The sequence below is a fragment of the Eptatretus burgeri genome, chromosome 11 (assembly GCF_056783735.1).
Source record: "Eptatretus burgeri isolate ZD-2024b chromosome 11, Ebu_testis_v1, whole genome shotgun sequence".
Classification (NCBI taxonomy): domain Eukaryota; kingdom Metazoa; phylum Chordata; class Myxini; order Myxiniformes; family Myxinidae; genus Eptatretus; species Eptatretus burgeri.
Window position 1 is genome coordinate 52,613,237 of NC_140971.1, and position 22,768 is coordinate 52,636,004.

The 22,768-nt window shown below is 41.8% G+C and overlaps 1 protein-coding gene across 2 annotated transcripts in view; it reads right to left on the bottom strand.

Annotated features, from left to right (window-relative positions):
* Window positions 1-8,626: 8,626 nt before the first annotated feature.
* Window positions 8,627-22,768, bottom strand: part of ZNF475 (zinc finger protein 475) — a 49,238-nt gene continuing 35,096 nt past the window's right edge. The window contains exons 2-6 of one of the 2 annotated variants that reach the window (XM_085846448.1): window positions 20,179-20,531; window positions 18,229-18,487; window positions 9,676-9,749; window positions 9,321-9,522; window positions 8,627-9,234 (exon numbers count right to left, since the gene is read on the bottom strand). In XM_085846448.1, coding sequence (XP_085702574.1) covers window positions 9,089-9,234; window positions 9,321-9,522; window positions 9,676-9,749; window positions 18,229-18,487; window positions 20,179-20,340 — 843 coding nt within the window. In that variant the 5' untranslated portion in view covers window positions 20,341-20,531 and the 3' untranslated portion in view covers window positions 8,627-9,088. Of the gene's footprint in view, window positions 9,235-9,320; window positions 9,523-9,675; window positions 9,750-18,228; window positions 18,488-20,178; window positions 20,746-22,768 lie in introns of both variants that reach the window. The other variant, XM_085846447.1, reaches the window with a different exon arrangement.

The following is a 22,768-nucleotide window of genomic DNA, read 5'->3' on the forward strand; positions in this document are numbered from 1 at the left end:
AAAATAGCGCAAAATAAATCTCAACATCTCAAATTTCCTGGTTTTCTGTGGGGCACCCTGTACAAAGGCTTACCTTTAAATCCATCCATCCATCCATCAGGACCATACTCTGTGCGGATCGTTGGTGCTGCCTAATTCGTAAGCAGTCTCAACAAGGAAATCCAACACAGGTGGAGGCTATTCAGCTCATCATGCCTGCGCGAACACCACACCAACCCAAGATCCAAGACGGAAAATGCAAAACAAAACAAAAAAAACAAAATGTTTTTAATTAATGAGAGAAAAAAAAATTGTATTTTTTTTGTTGTAATTTTTTTTCTTTTCTTGCCCTCGGAGAGGGAGGCTTGGGCTTGGTAGTTAAAAACACACATCAACCACACAACCCCCCTTAACAAGACCCCCACCAACAGCACTCTGTACACAATCACCCATCAATACTCAAACTACCTAAAAGTCTTATCAACATCCCCATACCCCTCCATCTCCATAATCAACTTTTGAGTCTCCTTGGATATTGGGTAAAATCCTGGACGGGTCGCCACTCCAACACAGGATACCAGAAAGCTGGCACTCATTTTGCCGACCTCGGAAAGATGACAGGCAGAGTCAACCACACCTGCTATTAATTCAACAGTCAAGTGTGATTTGAACTCAGGATCCTAGGATCCCAAGCACACCACCCAAACCATAAAGCCAACACCAGGCATACCTTTAAATATTGTTCTTTAAGTATGGAATTTAAGTGAAAGATTTGCAAAATAATATTCCCAAAGAGAGCGCACAAAATGTCATTTTCTGCCTTGCCAGCTCAAACCAACATGCGGAGTTTGGGACATGAGTTTCGATTCGACATTGGAAGTTCTTTTTTAATAGGTATATATTTATATGCTTATATTAATATTTTATAGGTATATATATTAATAGATATAATGAAAGGAGATAATACAAAAATTTGAAAAAAGCGATGTCGTGTAAAAACAAACAAACTGCGTACGTAATTACCAAAAAAAAGGACCCTGGTCAATTGTATCACCGTGGTGTGCAAATACAGCTTTTAGAGCGCAGCGATCCCACTGGTTAATTATTTTCATTGCACTCAATGAAGTTTTACTTTCTGCACATTCCTTAGTCTCCTCTTCACTCAATATAATCGTCTGAACAGTACAAAAAGTTAAGTTTAATGTTTTGCTTAAATAAATACAATTAGTTATAAGAATTGGTAATTTCTAAAAAAAATTCAGATTTCACTCCATATTTGGACACTTATTTAGAACATGAGATCTGATCCTCAAATCCAAATTCATATTTCGATTATATATACTATAACTATTCGGTGAGAGTTGATCGGGTTTCCAAGGCAAGACTTTTTGAGGAGGCCAAATCAATAACCCCTGTAGGATGAAGTTGGGCTGACCAAGGATAAGGCTTTCATGATGGGAAGCCATTTTCAAAAATCTTCTTCAAAGCCGGTGTTTCAATTTTCCCAAATACCCAGTTTTCATTCATGCACTCCTTTGGATTTTCCTTGGTATGGAGGAAGGGGAAGAGGGAGGGGGAGAGGGAGATGGAGAGGGATGCTTTCAGATTGCGAAAGTGAACTTGTTGCTATTGTAGACTTTGGTTTCTTTGAATCCACATTCTCAACCGTCAATAATAGGTACTCTTTCTGATGTTTGGTTTTCAAATGTTTTAGCATATTGGACGCATTGCAGTGATGAGCATTGTCGATTTAACAAAGTGAGCATGCAACTTTCAGACTCCCTTCTTTAACCTTCCTGAAATAGTTCCATACTGCACTTCTGGACCTTTTGAAAGAAATGTTGTCAAAACTTGATCAGTCGATGTATTGCTGGCCTGTCCATCAGGAAAGTCATCAGTATGCTTTACCAGCCAGCTCTAAATGCCTTGTTATTAATTTAAAAGGAACACGCCCTTTGGACATGTTTCGTTTGCAAGTGACTTGCTTTTGCTGCTATATCGCAAATGGGATTCACCAGGGGCATGATCCTTTTCAATTAATACATTACCAGGCCATATGTAAATTTTCAAATCAAAAGAAATCCAACAGATGTGAAAAAATCCCCCCCCCCCCAAAAAAAACTTCTTTCTATGAAGTAGGAATTACTTGGAATTGATGTTGATTCCAGTTCACGACTCGATTCCTTTTGATCCCATGGTTGGAATCGATGACAGAATTTTGGAATTGATTCCGGTTATTGAGGACTCAAGCAAGCACTCCAATGAAACCGTTGATAAGGAACGGCTGGCGAGATCATACTTAACGGAATATCAAACAATGTGTGAATTGTACAAATGAACACCTTTTTTTTAGCAGTCGGAGCTGTTGTTAAGTTCAATTCCACAGTTAAAATTTTAAAATTCAGTTCAGGTAAAAGAGATTCTAGAGCATATTACATTTCAACTGTCATCTATATATAGTGGAGCATATGGATGTATGTATGTATTTTTTTCTGCTCTTCACCCATTGGTTGGACAGCTGACCTGATGTCACCAACAACTGTAACCAGAAATACTCAACCTAAAGTACCCAGAAGACCCAAAAAACCCAAACGACCCTCAGGACCCAAACGACTCTGAGGACCTAAATGACCCCGAGGACCCAAAATACCCAAAAGACCGAGAAGAACCAAAAGAGCAAAAAGACCTTAAAGATCCCAAAGACCCTTAAAGGTCCTGAAGACCCTTGCCCCCAAACACTTCAAAACACCCAAATGACCCCAAAGACCCAAAAATACCCCAAAGGATGAAAAGACCCCGAGGAATGAAAACATCCAAAAGACCCTGAGTACCCAAAAGACCCCAAGTACCCAAAAGACCACGAAGACCCAGAAGACTTAAAATGCCCAAAGGACACAGAGGACCCAAAAGACCACGAGGACGCAAAAATACTGAGAGAACCCAATATACCGAGAGGACCCCAAAACCCAACAGACCTAAAAGAGCCAACGGGACTCTCTGGGACCCATGGAAATTCTGCATAATGAAAAATGTGACTTCAGGTTCCCAACCCCCATACACACAAATGCACACACAATCCCAAGTCCTCAACCCCCTCAAAACTTTGTCCTCTCTCTGACCCCATACCACTACACCCAAACTCTGTGCTCCCTCCCCCTTTCTTCAAGTCCTCAACTCAACCCCCCCACCCCAAAAAAGCCTCAAACCCCTCGATCCAAACTCTGTTCCCTCGCTGCCCCCACCCCCTCTCCCAAGCCAAACTCTGTCATCCTCTCCCCTTTTCTTCTTCAAGTCCTCAACTGCTCCAGACCTCAAGTACTCAACTCCCCTCCCAACCACAAGTCCTCAATCCCCCTCCCTCCCAACGTCTCAACCTTCCTCTTCCAACTACATGTAACCCCACTCACAAGTTGCTGTCCTCCCACTCCCCATTTCTTCCCGTTCTTAACAACAGTACACAGGGAACTTTGGCACATGAGAAGGCCATTCGGTCTATCATGCCTGTATTGTTCCTGCCCCGTTTGTTAAGAACAATGTTAAAAGTAAATAAAGATGGAACATTAAATTCGCAATCACTTCCCCCTTTCTTCCCTTATCCTTAATATAATTCATGGTCTGGTGGTTTGTGTGGCTGGTTGTTTGTCACGCTGTTACTGCGACAGTTCTGGTCTGATTAGATCCAGGCTTGCTACATAAAATCAGCATGACCCCAATTAATGGATAGGGGATTACTACTCACCTTCACTCTTTCATTCCTCCTTTTCCCCACCTTTGGAACAAACTCCCACACACTCTTCAATCCCACTTTTCCCTCCTGGTCTTCAAAATTGCTGTTCACCACCATCTCTTATCTTCCCTCATCCAAAACCTCGATCTTTTTCAACCCACGTTAATCCACCCCAAACCCACCTCCTTCATATTCCCTGCTTTCCTTCTTGAAAGTCTCTGCGGTGTCCATCTTGTTTACCCTGTGTACCCCACCCCATCCCTCTCCTGTCCCTCTTGTCTCCTGCTCCCCTTGTTATATGTTCTGTGTGTTAGCTGTTATACGAGTTTTGACATTGTATATTAAAAGAGGGGTGTTTTTGTCTTTGCCGGTGATCTTGGAGGGGTGGGGGAAGGGGGGAGGGAACGCAAATTATCTATGTAAATGTGTATTGTGTAGCACTGCCTCCAGGTTTCCCCTGGTATTACAAGATCCCACCATTTACAGTACAGTATTCCTGTTCCCACGTTTTCCAGTGCAGGGAGGTGTTTTGAATTATAAGCAGTAGGTATGTCATATCATGCACATCACTGGGTTATTATTATTTTTTGCCTCGCAGAGATGGCAGTTGCCTGTACACTGCCCAAATAAAGGTATGCATCAGAAGAATGTGTTGCATGCTTGGAAGATAGGGTGGATATTCTGCAAGTGCGTTTAAATGTCCAGAGGGTTGTAGGAAATGGAGGAGGGAGGAGGTTTGGGAGGAGGTGGGAAGGAGTTTGGCAAAAGTAAGCATGAGGTGAGATGAGGGGAAGGGAGACGTGTGGTGGAGTGTTAATTACAATTCATACTGTCTCATCAAAATGATTCTGCATAGAATAACAGTGAAGATGGAAACAAAATTATGTCTGAAATACATTTTCTACTCGTCATACTAAAAACACTGCTCAGAGATAAACACTGCACGGACATGTCTGGAGACGAACACTGCCCGGACACATCCGGGGATAAATACTGTCTTGAGACAAACACCGTCTTGTCACGTCCGGACATAAAGAATGCCCAAACATGTCCAGAGGTGGTGGTGGTTGTATGGCAGCTTAGCTTCCGGGGTAGCTATCATTTCTTGAAGCGTGACTGTGTCGCTGATGCAGTGCCGCTCTACCAGTACACACACTGGAACTGGTACTCATTTCGCCAACCCCGGAAGGATGACAGGCTGAGTCAACCCCCTGGTGTATTAATTAATTTAGCGGCCGACGCGGATTGAACTCAGGACCCTAGGATCCCAAGCCGCCACCCTAACCACTGAGCCAACATCAGGCTCCATGTCCAGAGATAAGCACCATCCGGACATGTCTGGGAACAAAAACCACCCAGAGACAAACACCATCCGGATATGACTGGAGATAACTGTCTGGAGATAGCCACTAGGCTATCTAGATATCTAGATAGCCACTAGATATCTGGAGATAACTGTCGGAGATGACTACCGTCTGGACATGTCTGGTGATAACCTCTAGAACCTCTTAACCTGAACCAAATTTCAACATTTTAAATGCAGAAATTTTCTGACTGCTAAAAAAGAAGTGTTCTTTTGTCCAATTTGCACATTGGTTGATACTCCGGACAGTGATTAATATGACCGCACTGGCTTGGCAAGCGATTAGTGATCAGAAATGTGCGGAGGCTTTAAAAAATGGCCTCAAACACTCGGAGATGTCTGGAGTGTCACAAACACCCCTTGATCTATTTACTAATGACTCCACCTTCTGCCATAACATCGCTCATCCTCAGATAGACAGGCAGCAGCCTCTTTCCTCTCTTCAGACTTTGATAAAAACATAAACTGGTCAAACACTTGGAATATGTCTTTTAACATTGATCTCTCTCTCTCTCTCTCTCTCTCTCTCTCTCTCTCTCTCTCTCTCTCTCTCTCTCTCTCTCTCTCTCTCTCTCTCTCTCTCTCTCTCTCTCTCTCTCTCTCTCTCTCTCTCTCTCTCTCTCTCTCTCTCTCTCTCTCTCTCTCTCTCTCTCTCTCTCTCTCTCTCTCTCTCTCTCTCTCTCTCTATCTATCTCTCTATCTCTATCTATCTATCTATCTCTCTATCTCTCTCTATCTCTCTATCTCTATCTCTATCTATCTCTATCTCTATCTCTATCTCTATCTCTATCTCTATCTCTATCTCTATCTCTATCTCTATCTCTATCTCTATCTCTATCTCTATCTCTCTCTATCTCTCTCTCTCTCTCTCTCTCCAAACAGACAGTACAGCAAACCCTCCCATATACTTTCTCAACAACCCTCTCAAAGAAATTCACTCAAACTTTTGGGCTCACTCTCAACCATGATCTCTCTTGAGTAAACCACATTCCAAAGTTGGCCTCCAAAGCCAGTCGCCGACTGGCCATCCTCCATCATGCAGTCCTTCCTTGACACACTTGAACTCCTATCCACCTGCAAGGCTTTCATCTGCAGCTTGATGGAGTACTGCTCTCCCCTCTGAACTGTTGCCCCTGCCTCACACCTTGCTCAGCTTGACACCATGGAAACCAAGGTTTCAAGACCATTGCAATCCCTCGTGAGGAAGCTGGGTCTATGAGCCTATCACTTTGCCACCACCAACAGGTCGGTGATCTCTGTCTTCTTCCGCCTTCTTTCTTGTTTTGCACCCTCTGCCCTCTCCATGCTTTGTCTCCTCCAAGTATCTGCAGGATGCATGCGGTCCACCAGCAACCCAAATCTCGTCAAACTGCCAAAATCCAGGACGACTGCTCACCTCTACTCATTGGGTCTACAGGTGGTGGGATTAAATGAAACAAACTTCCACATTCTCTTCAATCTCATTCTTCTCTCCAGGTCTTCAAGACAGCTGTTCCCCACCATCTCAACTCATCCCCCATCCAAAATCAGACCCATCGGATTTGTTCGTCATATCTCCGTGTTTAGTAATTTAATGTAGAACTGCATTTTGTTATTGTCACCATTTTTATTTACACAGTCATCATTGTTGTTTAACTGTTAAAGACCTGCATGGGGACGTTTTCTCGTTCTGCCTTTGGGGTGTCAGGTAGCATTGAATCTGTTAAGTTTTGGCATGAAGAGGATCTTCATGCATAACGGTTCAATTCGGCGAAGCACCATTCAACCATTTTGGGATGGAGGCCGATGCGTACAAGGTGGTATTGATTGGCCATCTTGCTTGACCTCTCATACCAACGACCAACACAAACACAATGAGATTTTGATGGAAATGAAGAGCACTATGTTTGAAATAAATTGATGGACTGATTAATCAGTGAGAGTAGATGGTGACGTCACTAACCCCAAAACTTAAAATCCGACTTTAAATTTGCAATTAACTGGCTTTGACACCAATACAAATTTTTGTTACGGACCCTCGGCATCAAAAAGCTTAATATATCGACCAAACAGTTTCAAATGGAGCACTTCGCTACCATTAGAGCATTTAAATTGCATCAGATGTGGCAATGAATGTGAATTGTTGCTCCCAGCTTGCCGACTCGATGACAGAAGATGTATGGTGGATTTCCTCCTCCATCCTGACCACGTTCAGAATCCCGTGCAGGCACGGGCAACTAACTCGTCAAGTTAAACAGTAATTTGAGACCATTGTGGCATTTTTTTTCATGTTTATAAAAGTTGTCCATCAAATTTTTGAGCTGATGAAAAGTTTTCAGGCTGAAATGCAATTCCATTGCTCCTCTGAGTGAATTGGCAGCGTGGATGTCTTGCATGGCCATGGATCTATTAATGAAAACCAATTAATATTTTATTTGTTCGGTGATTGACGTGAAACCCCTTTTTTATACTCAGAATGGTAGAACTCATTGACTCATAGCATTATAATCACTCTAGAAAACACCAGCAGCATAAACACTGCATTTTTCATGTAAAACCATGACACCGCCGATGTGACCCAATATTTTTGAAATGCTCATTCATAATTCGAATGTAGTTTCAGATGATTTTCAGTGAAATACGATATCATTTTGCCGCTAGCTTGCGCACCTAGATGGAGTGTAAAATCGAAGATATCCGGAAAAGGTACAACTGTGGCGGATAGCGTGTTCGGGATGGGGGTACTTGTAATTCAGGAGAAGTAATTTGCTCACGTTGCCACCATGGTGACAAAAATCCAATGCAGCTGGCACTATCATGCTGACAAACAGCACGAACCACAAGGACCTCTCAAGATGGCAGCCGTGGTGCACTTTCCAATCGAGTTGTCCGGCATGGGTTTGAGTCCCGAGCTGACGATAAACTGTCGGAATGATGCTTCGCAGGCAAGGTGTTGCATCACGATGTTGTTTCGTCCCTCAAATGGATGTTAAGCTGCGTGTCCTATTTGTTGGTGGATGCTAAATGTTCCACAGTGTCTTTTATGAAGAGTAGACGAGTTATCGCGAACACCATGGCCAAATTACAAATTCCTGCCACCTTCTTTCAAACGTCCGGCCTGGCCACCCTGTTTGTGAAAGACTTTGGCCAAAAGTCCAAAACCTTTCCCCGACCGACCACACAAGAGTATGGGAGTATTTGGGGTTGTTAAAGAGGTAGTCATTGTCATAGTAATCATCGTCATGCTGCAGATTTTGCAAAGATGTTTGCATAACAAAAATATTGTGATGATGTAATGACATCAATGTGGTCTTCCATACCGCTCTTTCTTTGAGCACACTCCCCATGGTATGGGCATGAGTTCAAGCGAACCAGATGGAGAATGTGTGGTGTGATTTGTTGGTATAAACCCATAACTAGCTGTAGCTGAATAATGAATACCTTCGATCTGAGGGTCAACCACGGAGATGCACATATGGAATAGAACTCAATGAGATACAATATTACAGCAATGTAAATGGACAATTTTGGCTATCGTGTCTCCGATCATTGTCAGCAACAAATGAGTACATACACAATGATGTCACGTGGTACTTCTGCACCTGTTTATTGAGTATACGAAGCAATAACATTCAAAGAAAACACCACATTCCATGACTGCAGTCAAAAGGGCTGACATATCAGGTGTGGCCTCCTGGTGGTCAATTGGTAGGACGAACATTCGTTCACACGGTCACACTTTCAACAGCACAATTGAATAAGTTCAATGATTATGTTGTCATTTTGGGGTAAATAGGACATTTTTTAATGTTTTTCTGCTGTTGATTGTAAAACTGCAAATTTACCATCTACTTGGTGTTTGGTAACAGAACAAAAGTGATCAATCAGAACCGACTAAATTAATATTTCTACTTGGAGTGCTCAGGATAAGTAAATATTTCATGCGATCTAAATAAAATCAGACGACGAATTTAAGGTAGCTGTAAAACTTCCTCAGTCAAGACAGGTAAAGTGAATTAAGCTCCACGACCCTCAGCCTTTTAAACCTTTGGCTTGCAGGACCTCTGGTGGACCAAAAAGCGGTCGGGATTGAAGGTTCTGCCACATACATTGCATGGAACCAGCTGAGCTTGGAAGCTTTCCCATGCCGCTATGTTCGCAGATGCGATGTCATCCGTGCGAGTCGCTGTGTGGGCAGGTATGCACAAAATAAACATGGTAATTATCCAGACATGGTGAAGAGACCAAATTCCCCATAATAAACTTACTCACCAACATGGGACTCAGTTCCTTTGATGATGTTAACTTTGAGTTTCTGGGGGTCTGGCCGCCGGAGATGCTTTGGCAATTGGACATTCTCATTGCGCCATTTCTTGAGGCATTGAGGTTCATGAATAGCAATGGACATAGTCCCAAACTCACGGGCGCAGATGTAACAGACCACTGTTTTAGGTTTGAGAGGTGTCTTCGGCTGCTGGTAAAGGTAGAATGGGATTGTTAAAGTTTGAACGAGTTCTGTGGTCTCATATCATGTTCTGAGGTCTTAATCCACGATCACGTCGCGGACCAATCGGATGATGCGGTTTGTGTTTTATTGTGACCTGTGAGCGTCCTCTGCTGGTCTTACCTGTTGTTGCTCCGTTGTATTCCATTTTTGTCCCTTCTGGATTCTGAATCGTTCTGGGTCTTTCTGAGTTGATGCTGTGCCCAAAAGATCCTTATTAGTTTGTAAGTTTATGTGATATTCTTATGCAGCCAACAATCAATGGTTTAGCAGTCAAAACACTAATTACACCTCGTTTATTATCCCTTATCACATAGCATAAACATAAAGTTGAAGCAATTACTAATGGTGAACAATATAAGTCATATATCTCTGAATGACGTGTTTGGGAGGATTATTAATGACTGCTCACTGTTTGGTCCTTTTTCTACAAAAAAAAACTTATACAGAAGTCATGATTCATGGAAGAGATAAATGTCAGAGGATGGTGGGTAAACAGCTTGGGTTTCATAGAAACTGGTGAAAACATAACCTCCTTCACCTTCGGTGGCAGAGGTAAATATACAGAAGGAGCACACCAACAACAACAACAACAACAACAACCACAACCAGGACAGCAACAAGTTGGTGTTATAAAAGATCCTTTTCCCATGTGTTTCACTTCATTTTATGTGCTCATTGAGACTCACGGATAGAGTATATGCTATATGTTTGTGAAGTTCAACATGGCGTCTTTTGATTAAACCCATCAGTGAAGCAATGTATAGGCACACCGAGTAGATTCATGAAACCAATGGCAGAAAAGAAGCAAACACGTAAGTTTATCATGCGCAAACATCTCTGCCTATAGGGTTTTACTTTTTACATTGATCTAAGGCTCATGAAGGAGCTTGTACATATATCACATGCAGGGCAAAGGCGTCAGTAGATGTCAGTGTACTTCAAAATGAATTACAAGTACATGAGTCGAGAATCGACAAATATGTGTGGTAAATTGGATTTCAACCTGGGTCCTCCAGAATCATCAGTCAGGGATTCACATGATAATGTCAGCAGGCCAACCCAAGCGGTTCTCGGGTCCCAACGAATAACCCATTCATATAAACTTCTGACACCAATCGTAAATAGATACTAACTCGTTTTTTCACATCAAATTAAAGTTGTGTTGATTGGACACGACACAACAAAAACAAATTTGCATGACATTGATTATGAGCTGAGGGATGCAGCATTATGTGATGTAAATTGTGGTTTCTTGAAGTTTAAGTTTGAGATTAGGAATAATTTATCAATTTTGAAATAGTCTTGCCGTTGTGTTGTTGTATAAATCTTGCCTTTGCTCCTCCAATTCATTTGCTCTGTCTTTCGTTAGTTATAATCCACAATCAGTTGAACATGTGGTATAAACCTGTTTCTGCAGCTGCTACCCATGGAAATACCTGAGATTATTTCAGCTCTCTTGAATGGGAATTCCATTAAAGAACATTGACCCAGAAGAGTATTTTTTAGTGTTTCTTCTCCTGGAATGTTTAATTACAGATAAAGCCGCATTCCATCCAGCTCCATGATGACTTAACTCCAAGATGACTTGTCAAAGAAAGCTTCCTAGAACATATATGACTAAGAACATGTGTAGGGCCTGACAGTTATGCCACCAGTAGACTTCTTCATTGGCCTGTGGGCCTCACATCGTTTTTGAAATTTTTTAATAAAAAGGAGATTTTGGCTGCCAAGATTTTTGTTGTTGGTGGCAGTTGTTAAAGTCGGCTGCACACCGCAAGTTTGGGTTGGCTGACTGGGAGGAATTGTGGGAAACGGCGTTCATTGGCCGTTTTGGAGAGCATCCTTGCTTCACGGGTTATTGTGTCCACAAGTGGCCGACTGCACACATTAAGGACTCTGCCTCACTTTTGTGAATCCATGCCCAGTTGTTGAACAGCCTTCTGGATCTTCCCAAGCTGTGGCTTCACAATCAGATACTAACAACTGAGGCCAAAACTTTCTTTTTCTTATTTGTTATTCTCCTATCTTCTCTTTCTCTCTCTGTCTCCCGTGGCTTCTCAAGGATGCTCTTAACTCGGGGCTGAACCTGAAAAATAGAATGGCTACATCTCTTTCCCCCAGTGGTGTTGTGCCAAATTTTGAGGTGCTGGAGACCGGTGAAAATGTATAGGCTGTGATGTCATCACCAGAACTCATCTTGGTTGCATCAAGTTTTAAAATGACTCATTTGAGTGCCAAAAATGAGTGATAAGTTTAATTTGCACATTTTACCATGATAAGCAAAACCATAAATAACACTCACACACAATCTCACAATTCAGAACCTCCTTTTAAGAACACTAGTGGGCCCATTGGTCCAATGGACAACATTTTAATTTGTCTTCACAGCCTTGTTGCATACCCGCTGCTGTACTGCTTGAACATTAGTTTGCTTTTCACTAACCCAGATGTGCTTGGGGCTAGCACGGGGATTATTTGTTCGTTATTATTATTGCCATATGATACTACGATTCTTATTATTGCTATAAATATTGTTGGTATTCATTACTATATGCTTTGTTACAATGTTATCATTGTTTTTGTTATTTACTTTCGAATTAGAACATCATGCCATGGTAGAAGAACACATTAAGCTGCTTTATATACCCTAACATGACGTGTGTTTACAACATGGGAATTCCAACGGATTTTTGTTTCTGTAGCTAATTAGCCTAATCAACTCAGGAGATCATGACAATCATTTTTGTGTGTCACATTCCACATCGGAACTCTCGCAGAACTCCACAAAAAACATCACACACACACACACACACACACACACACACACACACACACACACACACACACACACACACACACACACACACACACACACACACACTACTCATCCATTTATAGTCGAGTACTAAAGGAGGGTCTACAGGGTGTTAGAGGTCTTTTGGGTGTTTTGGGTCTTTTGGGTCCTTGGGTTATTTTGAATATTTTTGGTCCTCAGGGTCTTGGGGGTCTTAAAGAGTCTTCAAAGGTCGAAGGGGTCTCGTCAGTCTAAAGGGTCAAAATATACATTCCAATAGTGCATAATTAATTAATAGATGTACGTAATTAATAGACACAAAAAGCTTTCCTCACACACACACTTCATCCATTTATAGTATAAATCGGATCAATGTTGTCTCCAACCACTGGTTTTCGACAAAACTACGTGTTTTAAGAAATGAAGAGAAGATTTTATTAATATCATTTTTTACTTCGGACCATGTGGAAGGTTGCGCACCAACACAAGACTGACCTTCATTACTGGATACCTCCATCTTTAAACTGTAGTGGTTTGTGGGATATCATAATATAATGGGCGTAAGCCTGGAACTTCTAACACATTTTTCTCCGAACATATTCTGTTCATACTTCCGAAATCTTCACATTATGTGTTCCATGTATTTACGCAGGTGATAGCGGATTCAAAAAATCGAATATAGATAGAATTTTCAAAGAGGGAATCGATGACATCATAATCAGCAACGTTTGGCGGCAAACCGACGGCCGGGTCCCAGACGACATGCTTCACTTAACTAAGTCCATGAGTTCAGGACGTTTGTTCAACTCAGCATTTATGACTTTTATCCTGCCATGTTGTTAATCTGTTGATGGATGTAATATAGAAACATTGAATATGTCAAATCGTTCATGTTACTTATCCAGCACTACGTGTCAAGGCCAACAATCTAAAGTGACCGGTCTCAAACGCTACCATGGGCACCCAGATACGCACCAATATGAACTGAGCTGTTGAATGCGGCGCAAAACATCCAAAGAAACTACCATAACTGAGTATTGTGATCCGTCCTGCCCCCCATACCTGTTGTAGATGGGTGTCTGCTAGTATTATGCAATATTGAATGTATGTATTTGATTTTTTTGTTCTTTCAAACAATTATTTCCACAGAAGAATTAAAATTGTTCAGTTATAATCCATCAATTTGCTTTTGAAACCTTTTCCAAAAATTTAAAAATATATGCACCGAATTACTATCAAAATAAAAGATGCCCCTCACAAATGCCGAGGGAGGCATTCCTGGTGAATAAACTTTTGTTTCAATGGGAAATAAAGGGATTCATTAACCTTTGAACCCTAGCAGCCATTTTACCCACCACTATTCAACCCTAGCGGCCATTTTACCCACCACTATTCAACCCTAGCGACCATTTTACCCACCACTATTCAACCCTAGCGACCATTTTACCCACCACTATTCAACCTTAGCGGCCATTTTACCCACCACTATTCAACCTTAGCGGCCATTTTACCCATCACTATTCAACCCTAGCGGCCATTTTACCCACCACTATTCAACCCTAGCGGCCATTTTACCCACCACTATTCAACCCCAGCGGCCATTTTACCCGCCACTATTCAACCCAAGCGGTCATTTTACCCGCCACTATTCAACCCAAGCGGTCATTTTACCCACCACTATTCAACCCTAGCGGCCATTTTACCCACCACTATTCAACCCTAGCGGCCATTTTACCCACCACTATTCAACCCTAGCGACCATTTTACCCACCACTATTCAACCCTAGCGGCCATTTTACCCACCACTATTCAACCCTAGCGACCATTTTACCCACCACTATTCAACCCTAGCGGCCATTTTACCCACCACTATTCAACCTTAGCGGCCATTTTACCCACCACTATTCAACCCTAGCGGCTATTTTACCCACCACTATTCAACCCTAGCGGCCATTTTACCCACCACTATTCAACCCCAGCGGCCATTTTATCCGCCACTATTCAACCCAAGCGGTCATTTTACCCACCACTATTCAACCCTAGTGGCCATTTTACCCACCACTATTCAACCCTAGCGGTCATTTTACCCACCACTATTCAACCCCAGCGGCCATTTTACCCGCCACTATTCAACCCCAGCGGCCATTTTACCCACCACTATTCAACCCCAGCGGCCATTTTACCCGCCACTATTCAACCCTAGCGGCCATTTTACCCACCACTATTCAACCCTCGCGGACATTTTACCAGCCGCTATTTAAACCTCCATATACCCGAGCGGCCGGACTTTTCTTCAGGGAGCCCAGGGCGGGGAAGCCAAAAGTCCATGGAGCTCAGGGTTCCAAGGGTTCATGTCCCCTCCATCAGACACCCTATTGCCCAGATGTGTACAGTAAAGCACCACATATTTGAGAAATTTGGTTTCAAAAGACCTCGTGAAAATAATAACCACACAAATATGATTTATCGATATACTACGGATAAAAAAAAACAAAGGTTTAAGTACAAAGCCACTCCATAAATTCTCAACTTATCAATTAATAGTGATGTATGAATGGCTCTGTAGACATAGCTGTAACACTTCTGGGGTGTGTTCCATTAGCGAGCAGCTTGCTATCCATACTACTTGACAAGCAGCTTGCTTGATTCAAAGTACTCTAGGAAGCACTCCAACAGAACGGAGTGCTCAGCACTGCTTAATAACATGACAGTCTCCAAGTAAACAATGCCATCATGGTTGTCGAACAAATGCTGTCCAGGCCGTCATTTTCAGGTTTACTCGATCCTCTTGTGACAACTTCTGCAAACAAATTTGTTGTGTTTGCAGTGACTACGGAGTATGAGGAACAGGGAGAGAAAGGTAAAGAAATGGGGAGTCATAAGGAGGAGCCCCCGCCAAGCTTATCTATGGACCACTGTGTATCAGGATGAGGGTTTCCTGAGAGATGGTAATTGTGGGGACTTATCAGAGCTGTCGAAACAGTCGTGGAAAGTCGTAAATCGTTTCTCATACGATATAAAAAGCATTTGTGAGGGACTACATTCAGAATACAGAACGTTTTTTAATATCTAAAAATGGAGAAAAATGGATAATAGCAACCAAGAAATGGATAAATAAATAATGTCGACAAATGTTAGGTTGAAAATGGTTAATCGATTTTAATGTGGGTCTTTTTTTATTTATTAGTATTGCAGATCCGCCTATGATGGATCGAGGTGCCGGAGTGGTGCTCTAGTGCGCTCCAGCAGCACTACACCCCTACTTCCCCCGCCCCCCTTTTTGTTTCGCTAAGAGTTTATATTTAAAGGCAATTGTTGGCTCATAAACGTCGTTAGAATTTAAGCTTTCTTGTGTATTTAACACTAAGTTTAGATGATGAATTGAGCTTCATTAAAAATGTGGTTCAAGTGAATAATTCTTTTCTGGTTTTCTTTATATAGGATGAGGCATTTATATCTGACACATTTGTTATCATTTTGGTGGGAAGCATTAAGGACGGAGCTGATATTTTTTTCCCCCACTGTTACAGGTGATGCCTGAAATTTATGAACGATGGAAGACTGACCTACAGACGAGAATTCACCTGCATGTATGGAGTAATTGAAGGCAAACATCACTGCTACCGTCCACACTATTTCTCAAGACACATTGCATGCAGTAATGAACAAGATGCTGATTCGTGAAGGCCGCAATTTCAATGGGGGCCGTTTGTGAGATGTAATTTTTAAGTAATTGTGTTATGTCTCAATGTAGTCCTGATCTACGTGCTTTCCAACCACATGCAAAACGCTGCATTTATGCTCATTAAGATTTTTACAGCACTAATAAATCTCAATAAATGCCCCACCCTGTATTTGAATTATAAACTGTCTTTGAAGGTACACTACAAGGCCAACATTATGTGGACACCACTTCTAATTGGTGCATTTGTCTATTTCAGTCACATCCATTCCTGACAGGTGTATAAAATGAAGCACACAGCCATGCAATCTCCATAGATAAACATTGGCAGTATAATGGGTCGTACTGAAGAGCTCAGTGAATTTCAATGTGGCACCGTCATAGAATGCCACCTTTCCAACAAGTCAGTTCATCAAATTCCTGCCCTGCTCGAGCTGCCCCAGTCAACTGCAAGTGCTGTTATTGTGAAGTGGAAACGTCCAGAAGCAACAACAGCTCAGCCGTGAACCTGGAGGCCACACATGCTCACAGCACAGTACTGCAGAGTGCTGAAGCACGTAGCGCGGAAAAATCGTCTGTCGTTGGTTGCAACATTCACGACCGAGTTCTAAACTGACTGGAAGCAATGTCAGCACAAGCACTGTTTGTCGAGAGCTTCATGAAATGGGTTTCCATGGCCGAGCAGCCGCACACAATCCTAGGATCACCATGTGCAATGCCAACCGCCGGCTGGAGTGATGTAAAGCTCACCGCCATTGGACTCTGGAGCAGTGGAAACGCGTTCTCTGGAGTGATGAATCAAACTTCACCATCTGGCAGTCCGAGGAACAAATCAGGGGTTGGTGGATGCCTGGAGAACGCTACCTGCCTGAATGCATTGTGCCAAATGTAAAACTTGGTGAATGAGGAATAATGGTCTGGGGCTGTTTTTCATGGTTTGGGCTGGGTGTCTTAATGCCACTGAAGGGAAATCTTAACACTCCAGTATACAATGACATTCTCGACGATTCTGTGCTTCCAACGTTGTGGAAACAGTTTGGGGAAGGCCCTTTCCTATTTCAGCATGACAATGTTCACATTTCAGTTCAGCATATTTCAGTTCACAAAGCAAGGTCCATACAGAAATGGTTTGTCAAGATGGGTGTGTAAGAACTTGACTGGTCTGCACAAAGCCCTGACATCAACCCCATCAACCACCTTTGGGATGAATTGGAACATCGACTGTGAGCCAGACCTAATCTCTGAACATCAGTGCTCGACCTCACAAATGCTCTTGTGGCTGAATGGAAGCAAATCCCTGCAGCAATGTTCAAACATCTCATGGAAAACCTTCCCAGAAGAGTGGAGGCTGTAATAGCAGCAAAGGGGGACCAACTCCATCTTAATAACATGATTTTGGAATGGGATTTTGGACAAGCAGGTGTCCACATACTTTTGGCCATGTTGTGTACATATTTCCAAGCGTTACTCCACCTGAGATGTCGATTTGGTTTACCTGTTTATAATTTCTATGTCTATAAGATCATCTTTTGTACATTTATCTTTTGCATTTTTCATAATACATTCTGAATTTATCTCACAAATGTGTGTATATATATATATATATATATATATATATATATATATATATATATATATATATATATATATATATATATATATATATATATATATATATATATATCAATCACACGGTGTCCTTCACGAAGGCATTCCCTTGGCGATTGCCCACGACTTACCCTTGGACCGTGATCCAATGATGGCCATATGTTTTTTCGGATCATCGTACGATCTTGACGTTTATTATTTTGGGATAGAGTGAAATAAAGAAAATCTGTCCCAATCTCCAATCTATCCAAGAAAACTCAACATCATGAAATATATGTACATTTGATCATTTCAAAGGAATTTTAACCTTTTTTGCTGAGTTTGATACCTACAGTCATAAGAGGCATCCCGCTCATCCATTCATTCAACTGGGTCAGAGAGTTGGTCCTTCAAAGCGTTGTAACAGTGTACCCATAAAGTTTTAGATTGGCTTGTAAACTGTTTCAGTTGCACGTGAAAGTGAGAAAATTATTATTCAACAGATAGTCGGATTGGGCTGGACTCTAACCCATTCATTGGTTAGAGGTTTTAAGTCCACCAGCTGCATAACAAACATTCAAGGATTCCTTATTGTCATTATTCAAGTTACCAGTGTTGCTGGTTCCAGCACAGCTTGACTTCATGGCTATGGAGGATGCACCAAAGGTTCCTTGGTCCTTCTGATTGTTGCTGGTACCACCAGCCTTGCCTCTGAATGATGGACCAGCGGGTGCTTTGCAGCTCCGCTCATGGACCATCAGTCGATCTGGTAGGAAAGTACGGCCACACGTGCTGCACGGCACGAGCTGTGCCTGGGCACTCTGCCAGGCTGCATCGTTCACATTTTTCACCATGGTACTTTTCTCATGCTGCAAGAATCAGTGGGAATATGTATAATACCTTTAGGTCCTGAACAGTACCAATTTCATGAATGTAGAATGGACGCAGAGCAAATATCTACAAGCTTTTACCATGTACGAGTTAATATATGTACAGTATACTCTGTGCCTATTCCTTGCATATACACGGGCGAGTCAAAAGTTTTTCTTTTTTGGACAGATTTTGAAGACAAAGACATGAATTATCTTCCATTATCATAATAGACACACACCAGTGGGAAAATGTGTGATACTGCTTTGAACAGACTTAGAGAAGGACTCACATCCATGGCAAGTTTCACTTTAGATTCGGGGGAAAAACTTTTTACTCTCCCTAAAATCTTTAACTTTTCATGAATATACTCTTTAAAAATTCGACAATGGAAGCGGGGGACCAAATAGAGTAGTAGGAAAGATATTGTATGGAGGGGGTCAAGGAAACTAAACAAATATCAGGTGCATAACTTCAGAGTGGGTACATTATTTTGATTTAAAAACAAATCGGAAAGCCAAGCCAGTCTTTGAGATTCCACATTGATAAAATTGCGTGTTGACAAAAAACTTTTTGTTCAGACCGCCACTTGACCTTGACCTTTAACCCGGAGGGATATGATGTAAAGTACGAGTTGATGCAACTTGCTCGAGGCTATCTGGAGAGAGTAATTTCTTTTGCTCGGACAAACTTGAGTCGAGTTGCGGTGTAAATAGTTAAAATGTCTATAATTAGATAAACCCCATGTACTTTTTATTCACATTTTGATGGAGAATTTCATTCTGAAAGTCCCTGCCATCTCTGACATCCAGCTCAGAAATTGATACAGTTTGGAAATTTAGTGTTGAGAGTGCAGAAGGAAAAAAAAAAAAAAATAGGGAATTTTTCTTTTTAAAAATAAATGGTGGGTTAGTACTCTTTTGGGTATAAGAAACTCTGTGGTACCATGAAAAATTTGGGGGTGAAAATTGTAGAAACAAACCCTACAACAGCAATAAACCTTCCTTTGGTTTTTAGGGGAAGTCTTAATTACTTTGCATCAAGGGAAATGAGATGGAAACTGTTTCACTTCAAAAGGAGCAAAGGCATCACAATGAAGTTGCCTGAAATGGACAAAATCTTGTCTTAGGTAAAAAAGTGACTAAAATGTTCAAATAAAAAAAACCCCTAAAATCTGTGCATCACATGAGGTCCTTTCTTAAACAACTTTGAAAAGTTTAATTGATTGCACAATCTAAGATAAAACAATTTAAACCAGAAAGGCACTCAAAAGAGTCCATACCTCTGCCAAGCTGAGCAGTTTACATTTTGTTTCCCATTGATAAGCCAGATCTGCATTGGGACCTTAACCAGAATCGAATTGGGTTGTTCTTCTCACATGCTCAACTTATCCACTAAATTAAGTCTGAATCCGTCCATATTGTTTTGAGATATCGTGCTATATGTCGTTTTTGGCCATATTTCTTAATGGTGAAGAATCGTTTTACAAATTATAGAACCAGTTCTGGATCTTCATCAAACTCGAATCAATTCGTCCTTGTCACACACCTAAGCTGTCCACCAAATTTCTTCCGAATCTGACGGTAACTTTTTGAGATTTCGTGCTCACAGACAGACAGATAGACAGACAGACAGGAGTGAAAACATAACCTGCATCCACCGTCGGTGGCAGATGTAATAATCAACACACCTTGTGCAGCTCGCTGGAGATCTCTGGCTTGCTTGGTTCTGGTCTGCGAAGATGTACTGGCAGCCTTTCATTCTCAACACGCCATTTCTCCAGACATTTAGGTTCGTGGATTGTTATTGAGACAGTTCCAAACTCTCGACCACAAATGTAGCACACACGCATGGTGGGTCTTCGAGGTGGGACCACCGGAAGCACGAATTGAGCCCCTGTTTCAGAGATGGTGGTACGTCCGTCAGAACTCCTGGAAAGCACTGCAGTATTGGTCCTGAAAAGTCGGCACTTCCGACTGTTCTGCTTCCATAATGTTGCTGGAACTGCCAATTGCTTGATCGCCTTGTTTTCCCAATGAACACCTGCAGCAGAATATGGTGCCCCTAACAATGAGTTGTCATTCCCTAATAGAGCTTCGTCATTGAGCTTCCCAATCCAATGGGATTTGCTTAATGGGGTCTCCGCTTTGATGCTCAGTGTCCTCTGGTTTTGAAAGTTAATGTTGGAAGGAGGTTTGGATTGGCAGTCGATAACAGTAGGAGAACAGGTCATTACCTGGACTTCTGATTGGCCAATCTGAAAAGTGACATCAAAACCAAGTGCAAGTATAAAACGTACAATGGGGACACGTATACTATAAAACATTTTAGTGTTAACTGAAATAACTCTCCCATTGGTGCTTATATATTATAAGACAATCCAAATCATTGAAACTGTTTCACTTCAAAAGACCCAAAGGCATCACAATGCAATGTAAAGTGTGAAAAAGTACACATAAATGGGTGGAATCTTGTGCTCAACAGATACACCAGCACCCTGCAGAACACCAAAAATTCCTTCAATGGTTTCGAGCCAAAAGCCTCACATTTCAAACCTTATTATTGGAATTCTGAAGATGTCAGGAGAGCAGAAACACGTGCCTATCACTGAGTGTTTAAAACGATGGCTTCGGCACGAACTCTTTTGCTCCAATGGCAGAGGTCAATGAATGTTCTGTTGATTTCACCCCTTGTCCTATAATTCGAGGCTGCTTGAGGTTCAGTTACAATTCTTAATTGAGGCAATGAAACAAAGATATGAGAACAACAACGCACCACAACTTTGTCCTCGATAGGTGATTGTAGAAAAATGGTGGATATTTTGAGACATGGGAGGACTCTGTTCCACCTTATGACACCCACTAAAGGGGATTACATCCCAACTTCAGAACACTGACACTTCATTCACCAGGAAATGGTTTAGTAAGGCCTTCTGCTTCTACATATTTTTTTTTTTGGATGTAGCATTATTGACTGAGCTGATGAGGGGGTGGCTGTGCCACTGATGCATTGCCTTCTGTGGGTTAGAGCAGAATTGGCTTGAGATAGCTTGCCTAATTTGTAATTTGTTCAGGGTGCTGGCGAATCTTGTCTACTCTTTGCAAAGGACACCGTGGGATCTTTAAAATCCACCAACTAAGGCTGGTAGATGGTAAGACTCAGAGGGATGGCACACACACATTGATGCCTCGCCTTGCCTGAAAGACACAAGGATGACAGTTTGTAGCTGGGTCAATATTAAAACCCAGGCTACATCGCTCAGAGGTGATTGTGCAACCTCTAGGCCATCCTGTCAGCCCTTATCATAACGTCGCTAACCCCCACACCCTAGGTGTAGGTGCTTTCTTCGACTCACTGCTGCAACATCCTTCATGTACAATTGTGAAGTCCTTTGTGAAGTCCAATAATCCTGCCTGGTCCGAACTCAACTGTGGATAAACATGTGATTGTACCTTTGTACAACAGATCTCCTTTATGAACAGGAACACACTGTATGAAATGCACTTCTTCACAAAGCAGAAATCTCTTTGAGGTATTAAAAAAAAAACATAACACCGAGGAGACGGTGCTTGAAGCCATTATTTCAAACGTTCTGATTCATACATTGTTGTGCCTTTCGTTGTTCTGACATGAGTTTTATTGCATTCCAAGAGAAGTTGATTGGTGTTTTCTCTTTCAATCTTGCAGAACCTGCACTTGTCTGGTTGTCTCAATTTTCTCAAAGATTTTGGTGTAGAGTCCTTCATCCTCAGGATTTACTTCAACTCATTCTCCAACTCAGTAAAGATTGAACATATTGCTTAAGGCCCAGTCACACCTTGACGTTTTAGCCAGCAATGGCAACGTATCAAAATGTATGTAAAACGCTGATTTACGTTGAACTTTTGATGTTTATTTTTAAGATTCGGACGTATTCATAACGTGTTGGTCGTATGCATAACATATTAGTAACGGACACAGAACGTTTCGTTGTCTTATAGATAATTTATACCAACGAATGCTTAGCCTGTTGTTGGCGTTCACAACCTATGCCCAACGATAGTCTAACTTATGCATAGCGTGCGGCACGTCTTGGGTCTTGGCTATCGCTAGTCGGATTTTGTGTCCAACGAGCGGTTGCTGAGAGAGACTCAGATGAGGTTTGTTAAGGCCCGGTAACACCTTGACGTTTTAGCCAACGTATGCCGATTTTTGAATTTTTTTTCTAAAACGCTGGCACACGTTGAATACGTTATGGGTAAGTTTTGATAACATTGAGAGCACGCTGAAAAACACTGCCA